Genomic DNA, 11,698 nt, shown 5'->3' on the forward strand with positions numbered 1-11,698 from the left:
CCTTTGTGTCCCTTCTTCTCATCCTGTGTCTCTCTCTCCGTGTCTGTCCTTCTCCACTCACAGGGTTTTGGGTTTGTAACTTTTGAAACTAGCTCAGATGCTGACCGAGCCCGGGAGAAGCTGAATGGGACGATCGTAGAGGGACGGAAAATTGAGGTGCTCAGATAAGTGTGCTGTAGCCGGGACGCCCCGCTTCCCGGGCTCCCACCCCAGTCCCCCTGCTGCCCTGCAGAGCGCCAGGCCAGGGTCCCTGGGACAGGACAGGGTGGGGGGCAGGCCAGGACCACGCTGAGGTGACCCCAGCCCGTCATGTGCCGGTCTTATAGGTCTAGACTTCAGGCCCACCCAAGGGAGCCCCTCCCCTCCCTCCCCTCTCCTTCCCGAAAGAGGCCCCCCAGCTGGGGGATCAGCCAGGTGCTGGGAAGACCCCAGAGAGCGTGCGTTTGAGGCTTGGCAGCTCCAAGGACCACGGGCAGTCTGGTCTGTCCTCCAGGTGGGACGGGGCCATTAACCCCCTTGCCCCACCACAGGGAGCAGCAGCTGCCCCCCACCCTTCCCGCACCCACGCTGCCATCATGTTGCAGTGTTCTCCTGCCCTTGTCCCCTGAGGGTCAGCAGCAAATGGCCAGGGCCTCGAAGGGGACCCAGCCCAGAAGAACAGCTGGGAAAGAAGGCAAGGGGTCCCCTCCTGACCCCTCTGCCTCCTCCCGGCGCCGCCCCTCCCCCGCCGTGGGCTGCGTGCCCCCGCCCCAGCGCTGTGGCTCTGGGTGTGTGGGAGCCGGGCTCCCCAGCGGGCAGGGCAGCGAGGGGCGGGCGGGGGAGAGGGTCGGCAGCTAGCACGGAGCCCACAGGGGAAGAGGGCGGGAGGGTCGGGGTGGCGGTTCAGAAGGGGCAGTGTTAGAGGCACTGACCGCGGGGCATCCAGACGCGTCCTTAGGTTCCACACCGGCCCTGGTCTCGGCCTCTTCCACAGAGTTCCTCCCCCTTCCTGCGGCCCTGTCCGGCCACCTGAGCAGCATCACCAGGGGCTTAGGTGTCTGGAGAGTAGGACCCACCCCCGGTGCCCGCCTGCCCCCCACCATTGGCCTTACCCCCCACGGGCACATGGGCCCCCTCAGAAAGCTCTGCTGGTCTCTGAGGAACGGGGTGCTGCCCCCACGGGGAGGGGCGGCCACCTTGGTGCCCACGGCTAGGAGGCGTCAGCAGCCGTCCTGGGGGTGGGTGTGCTCACTGGCCTGAGAGCACTCTGCAGAGTCCCCCAGCCAGCTTCTCCCATGACCTGCGTTTGCCAGAGAGAGGCTGGGTTTGTAGGAACAGCCACGTGGCAGTCGGGAGCCAGGGGGACTGGGCGCAGTGCCTGAGCCGAGGGCCGGGTCCTGGCCGGGCTGGACACTAGCCAGCGCTGTGAGCGGTGGTGACCCCCTCCCGGAGGCGGGAGAGGAGGCCAGGAGCAGGGCGGGCCAGGGCGGGGTCTGGCTGGCAGCAGGCGCTGTCCTGTGCCTCCTCCTGGGCACACCGGCGCCGTCTCCATGGGGGCCACGGCCGAGAAACGCAGAGCAGGCCTGGGTGGCCAGCGGCCTCCCGAGAAGCCCAACGCCCTCTCACCCTGTCGCCCCTCTCTCCGGGCAGGTCAATAATGCCACCGCCCGGGTCATGACCAACAAGAAGACTGCAAACCCCTACACCAACGGTAAGGGCCCGGGGCCCCAGGGTGCCCGCAGGGCTGCCCGCCAGACAGGCCCTGGAGGAACCCAGGCTGCTGGCCTCCGGCGATGCTGAGTGCCCCCCAATGCCAGCCCCGCCCTGTTAGGGGAGCCAGGGCGGCCCAGCCCCACCCCCACAGCTGGCGAGACTCCTGCCTGTCCCAGCGTGTGGCACCCACGCCCACGTGGGCAAGCTTTGGCATAGCAGGGTGCCGGCTGCTTCTTGGGTTATTCCTAATTCCTAAGCGCCGAGGGCGGCCTTGGGCCAAAGGTGCTGCGAGTTTACTGAGCACGATGACGGTGAGAGGGACTGTCCCCCCAGAACTCCGGAAGGCCGAGGCGCCCTGGCCGAGTCCCGTGGCTATAACGTGCCTCGGCCAAGCATCGTGCCGCACACTGCCCAGGGCGGAAGTGGCCGGCCCGGGAGAGGGAACTGCTGCTGCTGAGCGCTGGCTGCCCAGAGGAGAGGCCGAGGGACCGTCCTCTGTCACTGCGCGTTAACGCCACCAGGCGAGGCGCTGGTCTGAGTGCAGCTGGCACGGCGTTGGGCAGGGCCCTTTTGGGGTTCAGTCCCCTTGCCAGGGGCGGCAGCCCCGCTTGGTCAGGCCGACGCTCCCTGCAGGAAGTGGACTCCGACTTTCACCCTCGGTGGGGACAGAGTGGACGGAGCCACCCCGTCTCTCCCAGCCCCATGAGCGTCAGATGCTGGGCCAGCAGGATGCCTACGGCAGGACAGTGGGCAGCCGGCCACGGGCCACCCCCCGCGGGCCCTCCTCCTAGTGTCCTGAGTTAGACCAGATTGTGTGACTCCCACCCGGCTTATTCAAGGACTCTCAAAGCCCAGAGCTGCCCGGCTCTGCCAGGGTCCCGAGTGCCAGGTGGGTGTCCGTCACCTGTGCTGGGCCCGGGAAGGGACGGCAGCGGACTTCTCACGGGGTCTGGGTGATCATCAGGGCTGCACCGGAGCCAGCTGCCCGCTCTTCGCCCAGAAGCCACGTGCCCCTGACTTCTGGACCGAGAACGAGACTGAGCAGAAGCTAGCCCGAAGGACATCTTGTCACGGAACGGGCATGGAGCCCATGCCGTGTGAATGACAGGCGGGGAGAGGGAGAAGCTGCCGCTCACCGTGACAGCGTCACGTAAACATCCTCGTCGGCCGGGGCCAGAGCACGGGCTGAGCGGGCTGGGCCTGGCATCTCCAAACGCGGGCTCTGGCGGCCTAGGAGCGTGGCGGGCCCGCTTGGACACGCTGTAAGGGGCCGAGCCCTCAGACTCGTCGGCCAGTGGGCGGAAGTTCGCACTAGAAAACAAACTCACCAGGTTCCGCCAGGTGGTGCTGTTTGCAGAAGAAACAAGGGCCGCCCAGAAGAGGCTCGGGCTGCCCCTGATCTGGGGTCCCCGACAGTGCCATGGGGCCAGCTGTGACAGGTGGAGGTGCCGGGAAGCCAGAGAAACAGGCAGAGGCAGCCAAGACTCCGGAGCTGGCAGGTGGCGGCGTGGAGCCAGCTGCCGCAGCAGTTCGGCCACCAAGCAGGGACGAACCCAGGAGAGCCGCTAGGGTGGAAGCCCGGGGCATGGGGTTCCGGTCATCGGCTCCTGGACGCTGCTCCATCGTGGATTCTTACTAAGAAGACTTCGTTCTCGGGACTGGAGGTCTTCCCAGGAGATGAAACGTTTCTTCCCTGCTCACCTGACATTTATAGAAGGTGTCAGAGTCCCAGCAGTAACGTCCAGACGCAAACAACCGTGCCGTGCTGTGAGGGTGACCAGGGATGGCCGGTGGCCCCCAGACGTGTGGAGAGTGTGGACAGTGGGCCTTCAGGAGGGGCAAGGCCTCCTGCTCAGCCCAGAGGCTGTTAGAATCTGTCTTTGGGGCTCACGGGTGGAGTCTGCCACCCACCGATGGCCTGGCCTGGCCCAGCCCTTTGCCACGCTGTCCAGGCTTCAGCCGAGGCTGAGAACTGCCCACGCTATCTGGACGGCTAGGGCCAGAGCCCACTCAAGGCCAGCTGGTGCCCACCCCCAGAGGCCTCGGGTGGGAGTAGACACGCACTCGTGGCCCTGGGTCTCCGGAGGGAAAGGCAGCCTGGCCCAGAGCAGCCGCCCCTGAGAGGCCCAGCGGCAGGGAGAGGCTGGGGTGCAGCTTACGGCTGGGGGCCAGGAAGCGGCCGGGAACGCGGGTCTGGCGCCTCACTGCCGGCTTTGCATGTGGCTGTGCCACGCAACAGCTCCATGAGGCCCAGCCCTGAGCCAACGCTCGGACATCTGTAAAGTGGGAGGTGCGACCCCCACCTCAGGGGGTTCAGAAGGAGTGAGCGGCACACGGCAAAGCGCTCAGGAAGTGCCCGCACTCACTGTCCCCCATCCAAAGGCCCCCCTCCCCAGGCACCTTCTCCGGCTGCTTCCGAGAGAGGCAGGCAGGAGCGCAGCGAGGGAAGCCAGCACTGGGAAGAACGGCCCTCGGGAGCTCTGCCCAGGACCCGGACTCTGGGGCAGGGGTGGGAGGAGGTCATGGGCAGAGGCCAAGCCCGTCTGGCAGCCTCTGGCCCTCCCCGGGGGCAGCCTGGCGCCCACACCAGACAGCACGCCCACGACCGAGCTGTCACGTGCCTGAACTCATCCCTGCTGGGAGCCCGCAGACGGTTAAACGCGGTCCCATCCCGACTCTGCTGCAGAGATCACAGACCCCGAGCCTGGGGCTGGAGCTGCAGGGAAGGGGAGGCCTGGGGACGGGCTGGGGGGGCCACACCGGGAAAAGAATCAAGAAGACGCCCAGAGGGACGGTTTGGGAGAGACTCACCTGTTATTAAGACGCAGTTAGGATCCCGGCCAGTGAGGCTGTCGCATTGGAAGAGGAGGCATGGGTCAGTGTTCCCGCCTCCTCCACCCACGATGACTGCTGTGGGGGGGTCCCCACCAGTTCTCTGCAGAGGCCGTGCCCTCTCACATCCCCGCTGGGGCTCAGCCTGGCGTCTGGGGTTCCCCGGGCGCAGTCTGCAGGGGCGAGATGGAGAAGGCGGTGGTGACTAGATGCATGCGTTGCTTCTGTCCTAGGCTGGAAGCTCAACCCCGTGGTGGGCGCGGTGTACGGGCCCGAATTCTATGCAGGTAAATGCCAGACCGGTGGGGAAGCCTGCGGGGTGCTGGGCGGTCATTGGCCAGGAAGGCCAGGTGGCGGTGGCGGGGCAGGGCGGGCCGGCATGGGGTGGTCGGCACCTGTGGTCCAGCAGGCACATGGCACGTGGCTGTGATCGGGCCTGGCGTGGACAGTGTGGCTGCCCTGCCCCGCCCCGCCCGCCCTCTCACACCGTCCCCTCCCTCACCCCCTCTCCTGCAGTGACGGGGTTCCCCTACCCCACCGCCGGCACAGCCGTGGCCTATAGGGGTGCGCACTTACGGGGCCGGGGCCGGGCTGTGTACAACACGTTTCGGGCCGCGCCACCCCCGCCCCCCATCCCGACTTACGGAGCGTGAGTGTCTGGGGGTGCATGGGGAGGGAGGCGTGGAGAAAGGCCCAGGGGGTGCAGGGAGGGAAGCCTGGGCAGCCACAGGGGCTAGACAGCCTTTCCGGAACTGAGGGGTTCACTGTGCTGACCCCCAGACCTTCACAGCGCAGCCGCCTCCCGGCGTGCAGTGCCCCCACCCCCACTCTGCCACGGGAACCAAGGGTCACTGGCATGCGCGGGACATTAGAGCCCCAGTCAGATGCTTTAGAGGGGCGAGGTTGGCCCTGGCGGTCAGCGAGGGCCTTCCCTAAGCCCTCCGGGACCATTTCCCCAGGCCCAGTGCCCCCCGCCCCTGAAGGGGGACGGCTTCCCCGGGGCGGAGCGGGGCGGGGAGAGACAGGCTGCGGGGCCCCTGGGTCTGCGGCGGAAAGGAGCTGACCAGCAGGGGTGTTACTCTATTGTTATACCAAAACAGGGCACTGGAGCAAACGCTTGTTAAAATGCCAGTCCCGTGGGCAGGGCTGGCACCCTGCCCCCTCCCTCAGCAGACTGCGGAGCCGGCCTACCCCACCTCTCCAGCCTTCCCCCCACTTTCTTGTCCGTTTGCTTCCAGGGTCGTGTATCAGGATGGCTTTTATGGTGCTGAGATTTATGTAAGTGTGGCCCCGGGGGAGGGAAGGGTGCGGTCCGGGCCTCGGCTTCCTCCTGGGAGTGGTCAGCGGTCAGCGTCCTCCCCACCCCTGTCCCACTCCCCCAGGCTTGGGACCCAGGTGGACGAGGCCCCCCCCACCCCTGTGCCTGCCCAGAGAGTCACGTCCCCGGGACCTCACACAGCCGGACCTGGGCGTCCGTGCTCACGGCAGGAGCATCATGGGGCGCCCTCATCTCACGAGGCATTGTATGATAGGGCGGTGGGCAGGGCTCAGTGAGCAGGGCTCCCCGGTTCGTGACCACATTGGGGCAAGGGCAAGGCTCGGAGAGAGACCAGGAGGCAGGGGCTCAGGGCAGACCCTGGCGTGGGGTCCTGTCCCCTCTCTCCCTTCATGGGTGGCACTTACTGCTTCCTCTAGCTCAGAGCCCTGGCCGCCACCGCCACCCCACACAGGTCCCTGGTCCGATACAAGGTCCCTTTGTGCCAGGGCATGGGCCAGGGCATAGTCTGAGCCAATGCCCTTTGCTCTCAACCCTTCCCAGTGTCCAGAAGGGCACTCAGAGGCAGCCATGGGTTCTCCATGCCCGTCAGCATCCAAGTCGGGGGCAGGCTCACGGGCCTGGTGGCAGGTCTGTCGGCACCTGCGGTGCCACAGCCTCACACACAGCCAGGCACGCCGGTGCCCACCAGTGCCTGCCATGTACACAAGTCACTGAGAGCGAGCGAGTGAGGTTTACAGACACCCCGCCTCACCTCCATCCGCGAGGCCTGACCGCATAGTCCTCAGACCTCCCTTTGGCCAGAAGTCAGGTGCCCCCAGGCCCGCACCCGCCAATGTCACTGGCCAAGGTGAAGGTTGAAAGGCTGTGTCCGCCCCACTAAGCCCCTGTGTGTCTCTCCTTCCCCCTTCCCCTGCAGGGAGGCTACGCAGCCTACAGATACGCTCAGCCCGCAGCAGCCGCAGCGGCCGCAGCCTACAGCGACAGGTACCACCTAGGGGCGGGAGCTGGGCGGGACGGGGCAGGCTTACCCACTGCTCGGGGCCTGGGGGTGCCTCGCCCCAGTGGGCACAGAAGAGAGCAGGTCCGAATGGGCATGGAGACCCCAAGCCAGCAGGCCCCCCAGCTTCTATAATCACTTTGTACTTGCACAGTGGGGGCACTGTGGACCCCCCAGTTCTCGAGTAGCAAACAGTTCCTCTAAGTCTCAACCCTGGAGGCCTGACCGCCCCCCACAAGCTCTGGAGACCCCAAGTTACGGAGGTAGCCAGGAGCCTTCGCATCTGCCCTGCATGCCTCCGGTGGCCCGGAGCGCCCAGGTCCGAGACCCCTTGGCTCCGGGAAGGGCACATCGTGCCCACCCGCCTGCCCCCGGGGTGCAACAAGACCAGGTGGGCCTCGGCGCCCAGCCGTGCTCGCCTGGAGCTGGTGGGCAGCGGGCTTGGTCTCGCAGTCAGGTCCTGGGGCGTCTCGGGGGGGTGGCCCTGTGTGTATTGGCCTCTTGGCCACGTCGCCCCTGCCTGGGGAAGCGTGCCGGTCCCTGTGCGGGGCACGTGGCGGATGCTTCACGGAGGGCAGCTGTTGCTCTTGTCCACGGTGCTGGCTCTGGCCTGGGGACCGCCCGGCCGCCCTCCCAGTGGCAGGCGGCGCCCTCTGACCCACACCTTCCTCGAAGCCTCACTGCGTCTCCGGCCTGCGGGTGTTTGTCAGGCACCGCCCCCACGCTGGGCCACGTCCTCTAAGAAGCCAGTATTTCACGTGCTAATCAAGTCCCGTGAGAGGAAGGCCATCCTCCGTGGCGGTGCCCCTGCCCCCCACGGCCCCCGGTCTCCCCTCTTCTCTGGACCCCTTCCTTTCACTTTGCCGCCTTCTTTCTGGAGAGCGAGGTTCCTTTTCCCTCCAAACCAGCCCTGGGGACCCCGTTACCTCTTCCTCATGGCACCTGGCAGAACAGGTTCCCCTGGTCAGGTCAGCACACTGAACGGACCGTGTTCTGGACACTTCCTTCCAAACAGGCCAGAATGCCGGCAAGGAGGGTGTGCGGGCAGGGATGGGGGGACATTTCGGGTGGGCCCACGCCGGGGGACGCCCGGAAAACGGGAGGAGGTGGGACACTTGCTGCCACCCTCACTCGTCCCCCACCCCATGCTCCCTCCCTAGCTACGGCCGAGTCTATGCAGCAGCTGACCCCTACCACCACGCCATCGGCCCCACGGCGACCTATAGCATCGGAACCATGGTAAGGAGGCCGGGCCAGCCTGGCCCTCGGCCCCGGCTGTGGCCCGGGCGGGTGGGCAGGCCCTTAGGACGACCTAGACCTCTGACCAGTGACCCCGGCCTGGTGGCCGGGAGGACCAAGGCTCGGATTGGAATTGGAGGGGACTTGCCCCTTTGTGACCTTGCGGAGTTAGAGGGAAGTCAGCTGCCCAGCGATGACGTCTGGTCCTCTGGGGGGGCCCCCCTCCCCCCACACCAGGAAAATCAAACGAAACCTTCTCGCGGCAGAGGCTCCGGAGGCAGGGGGCCCCGCTCCCCCTCGGGTGGGTGTGTCCGTGCCCCAGTCCTGTGTCTTGTCACCCACCACCTTGCTGCACCTTTGCTCACATCAAGGGGGGAGCAAAAGCTGCCAATCGTTTCTCACCCAGGACCCCCTCCTGGACCCCTCTGTGGCTCAGGGCTGGGTCTGCAGGCTGTCTCCTGGGGAAACGGGGCCCATCCTCCCCAGCCTTGCCCACGGCCTTCAGGAGGGGTGGAGGGGCGCAGTCCTTGTGGGCCAGTGTGTCTGTCTGTGTGTGTGTGTGTGTCTGTGTGTGGCCAGCTGTCAACACATGCAGCCCAGCTCACTCTGTACCCCGAAGTCTTCCAATGCACAGCTACCAGCTGTGCCCACCCTCGCCCCCCCACCCCAGCAAGGGGCGTCAGGGTCGGTTCTCAGCCAGCTTGGCGTCCAGCATCAAAGATGGAAACGTGTGGGGGGAGGGAGGAGGTTCAGAGCCAGTATGGATTTTTTTCCACCTCCTTTGGTTTTCATTACTTCCTCCCAATTTTTGTCTTTCTTGATTTTCAAAGAGCCTCAGACATCCCGAGCAGCCTTCGGTGACTGCTGGCAGCCACAGGGAGCAGGCCTCTCCGAGGGGCACATCCCGTCCCCAGTGGAGGCCCCGAAGCTGCCGCTCACAGGGTCAGCTTGGTCCTCGAGCAGCCGCTGGCTACGGGCTTTCGTTAATTCACAGAGGGTGCCCTCTTACGTTCCCACTTTTTATTTTTAAGATTTTCTATTCCCCCCACCAACTCTTCTGGGAAAACCAGCGGGTGGGGTAGGAGGTCCCTACGGTGGCCTCCCAGACCCAGGACACGCGAGAGCAGGAGTGCCCAGAAAGCCTCCTGGAGCCGGGCGAGCAGGCGCAGCCCCTCCTGGTGGAGCCGAGGCCAGGGGACCCTGACAGGAGGGCCCCCCATGTGTGGAGGGGCCGGTCCCTCCATGCAGCAGCCCCCTGGGCGCTGAGGAGGCGGGGCTTCGCTCAGAGACCCCCAGGTGAAGGAGAAAGGGCAGTGAGGGGCCAGGCCTGAGCCAAGAGAGTCTCCGGAGGACATCTCAAACCGTGTGACAGAGGCGCCCGGCCGGAGACCCACCACCGCGCCGGAAAGGCCCCGGGCCCTCCTGCTGCCGTGACGGCCACGCCCCTTCTCCCCGAGACAGACCAGGAGGGGGCAGGAAACGGGAGTCAGCGATTTCTCTTTCGGTTTTTCCTTATTTTTCTTTTCTTTTTGCTCCCCCCCCCTCCACACACACACACCAAAAGGCGGCACTGACTGGCTGTTTCCATCTTGGATGTTGCAGGCTAGTCAGTCTCTGCCGAGGAGGGCACAGCCGCGTCACCCCCTACTAGCAAGAGGCCCAGCCCCTAACAGCATTCACTGTGGCTGCCTAGTACACACCAAACCCAGCAGTCCGAGAGCAGGCACAGCCACCAGGAGGACAGTGCACCCCTCCCGGTCAGCGACACGCGCAGCTGACCCCTGCGACTCTAAGGTCCATAGGTTTTGCCTCCAGCCAGCTGGTCTCCCCCCACGATGGCCTGTGTGTCTTTGACCCTGGTTAAGCCCTTATGTCTGAAAGCTTGGTTCCTATTTGGACTTAGTTGTCGTGCCCCCCGCCCCCCCCTGCCCCCAGCCATTTCAGGTACAGTATGCACACAGGGGGAGGGGCTCGGCTGGGCAGAGGACCTTCCCAGAGAGCTGGCACTAGAGCCACACCCACAAGGGCGACCCACGCCTCATCCCTGGGGTCTGCAGAGCCACAAAAGATGCCCGGTCCAGGAAGCCACCTCAGCCAGTCCTGGCCACAGTCCCCGCCCCTCCCCTGGGGTCCTGGGCGCCAGGGGCTCCCGTCCACCCCTCGCTGGTTCCACGGCCTCAGCAGTGCTCCCTCCCACCCTGCGCCCAGCCGGGCACAGGAGTCGCCACCTCTGCCCTCTGCCCGTCCTGCTGACGTTGCCGATTAAATTTTATCGACGGCTTTTCCCACTAGTCCTGCAGGAGCCACACCAGCCTCGGGGATTCCTTAGCGGGAAAATGTAGGAAGAAATTGTCCTGCCAGGAGGCCTGGAGGTCTCAGAGCCGTGCCCCTGGCAGTGGCTGAGCGCCCTCCCTCAGTGTCCGCCCCGCGCCCGCCGGTCCCCCCAGCAGTAGGCTGTCCCCTCTGTGCGTGCTCTACGTGGCACGCCTGAGGTGGCCCCGGCCAGCCAGGCCCTGCCGTTTGTCTCAGAGCCACAGCGCCTCCGCCCCTTCCCCTGAGCTCAGAAATGCCCTTTTATCGGGGTGCATTTCAGAGGGGGTGCCTGAAGGGGAGAGCAGGTGAGGAGCAGGGTGATGCCTGCCTCAGGCCTTCCCGGTGGGACAGCCCTCCGTGTCGGCCCCTCACGTGGAGGCTCGGTGCTCAGCTCTGCTCTCCTGGGCTCACGCCTCTGCCAGGGTGTGTGGGGCTCTGGGAGGGGCTGGGGGCTGCAGATAAAGCGGAGGCGGCCTAGGAAGCTTCTGGAAGAGTCTGCCCTCCCACACAGGCCAGGCTCTTGCCACGCACCAGCCCAGCACCTCCATTACAGGAAAGAGGCACGGGGCAAGGTAGCCCTGGGGTGCTGATGATGTGCCAGAGCCGGGCTTCGGGGGGCGGCGGCCAGCTAGGGGGCACGCGTCCCCGCCGGCCTGGCCATGCCCCGCCACCCAGTCCAGCGGCGTGTCGGTTCCCCGCTGGCGGGGTGGGCAGACCAAGCCTGGGTGCCCGGCTCCCTCGCCTCCCACTGCCCAGAGCGCCCACCGCCTTCTCGGCCGCCTCACTCCAGGCCGCCCCGTGGTCATTCACCTGGCCCCGACCTCTGCCCCACTCAGCTGTCAGCAGGGCCTGTCGGCCGGCCAGGGTCCCTGTGGCTCCTCCAAGCCTGCCCCCCACTTCTCCACCACAGTCCGTGCCCTCTGCCCCGAGCACAGACCCCTGCTCTAGACCCGGCTCACAGTGACGAGTCCTGAAGGCTGGGAGGGGGGCCAGGTCTGGGGGGCTCCGGGACTTTAGGGTGCAGCCCCAGCACCCAGCGTCCCGCCCCGAGGGGTGGCGGGCCCCGTCCTCACGACGCCGGCAGGCGCTTCCATGACGCTGCAAGTCGCGCCTTTCTGTTTCTGTTGTAGTGAGAAATCCCGCCGTTTCCTTCCTGGACCACGAAGGGCAAAAACAAAAAACACACAAAAAAATCACAAAACAAAAAACAAAACAAAAAAAGACGCTAAGATCCAAGCAACAACCAACCAACCAAACCAAGACGCACCCACCACGTCCGGTCCCACTAGCCGGCCGCCAGCGCAGTGAGGAGCAGCCGGCACCGGCGCGCCCGGCAGAGCGGGTGG

At 66.0% G+C, this 11,698-nt stretch overlaps 1 protein-coding gene across 1 annotated transcript in view; it reads left to right on the plus strand.

Moving 5' to 3' along the window:
- RBFOX3 (RNA binding fox-1 homolog 3) overlaps window positions 1-11,574 on the plus strand; it is a 19,983-nt gene extending 8,409 nt beyond the window's left edge. Inside the window, exons 4-11 of the mRNA XM_006912169.2 lie at window positions 64-156; window positions 1,630-1,690; window positions 4,758-4,811; window positions 5,041-5,173; window positions 5,763-5,802; window positions 6,720-6,787; window positions 7,961-8,039; window positions 11,483-11,574. Coding sequence (XP_006912231.1) covers window positions 64-156; window positions 1,630-1,690; window positions 4,758-4,811; window positions 5,041-5,173; window positions 5,763-5,802; window positions 6,720-6,787; window positions 7,961-8,039; window positions 11,483-11,485 — 531 coding nt within the window. The 3' untranslated portion in view covers window positions 11,486-11,574. The remainder of the gene's footprint in view (window positions 1-63; window positions 157-1,629; window positions 1,691-4,757; window positions 4,812-5,040; window positions 5,174-5,762; window positions 5,803-6,719; window positions 6,788-7,960; window positions 8,040-11,482) is intronic.
- The last annotated feature ends 124 nt before the right edge of the window (window positions 11,575-11,698 follow it).

The sequence above is a fragment of the Pteropus alecto genome, unplaced genomic scaffold, assembly GCF_000325575.1.
Source record: "Pteropus alecto unplaced genomic scaffold, ASM32557v1 scaffold134, whole genome shotgun sequence".
Lineage (NCBI taxonomy): Eukaryota > Metazoa > Chordata > Mammalia > Chiroptera > Pteropodidae > Pteropus > Pteropus alecto.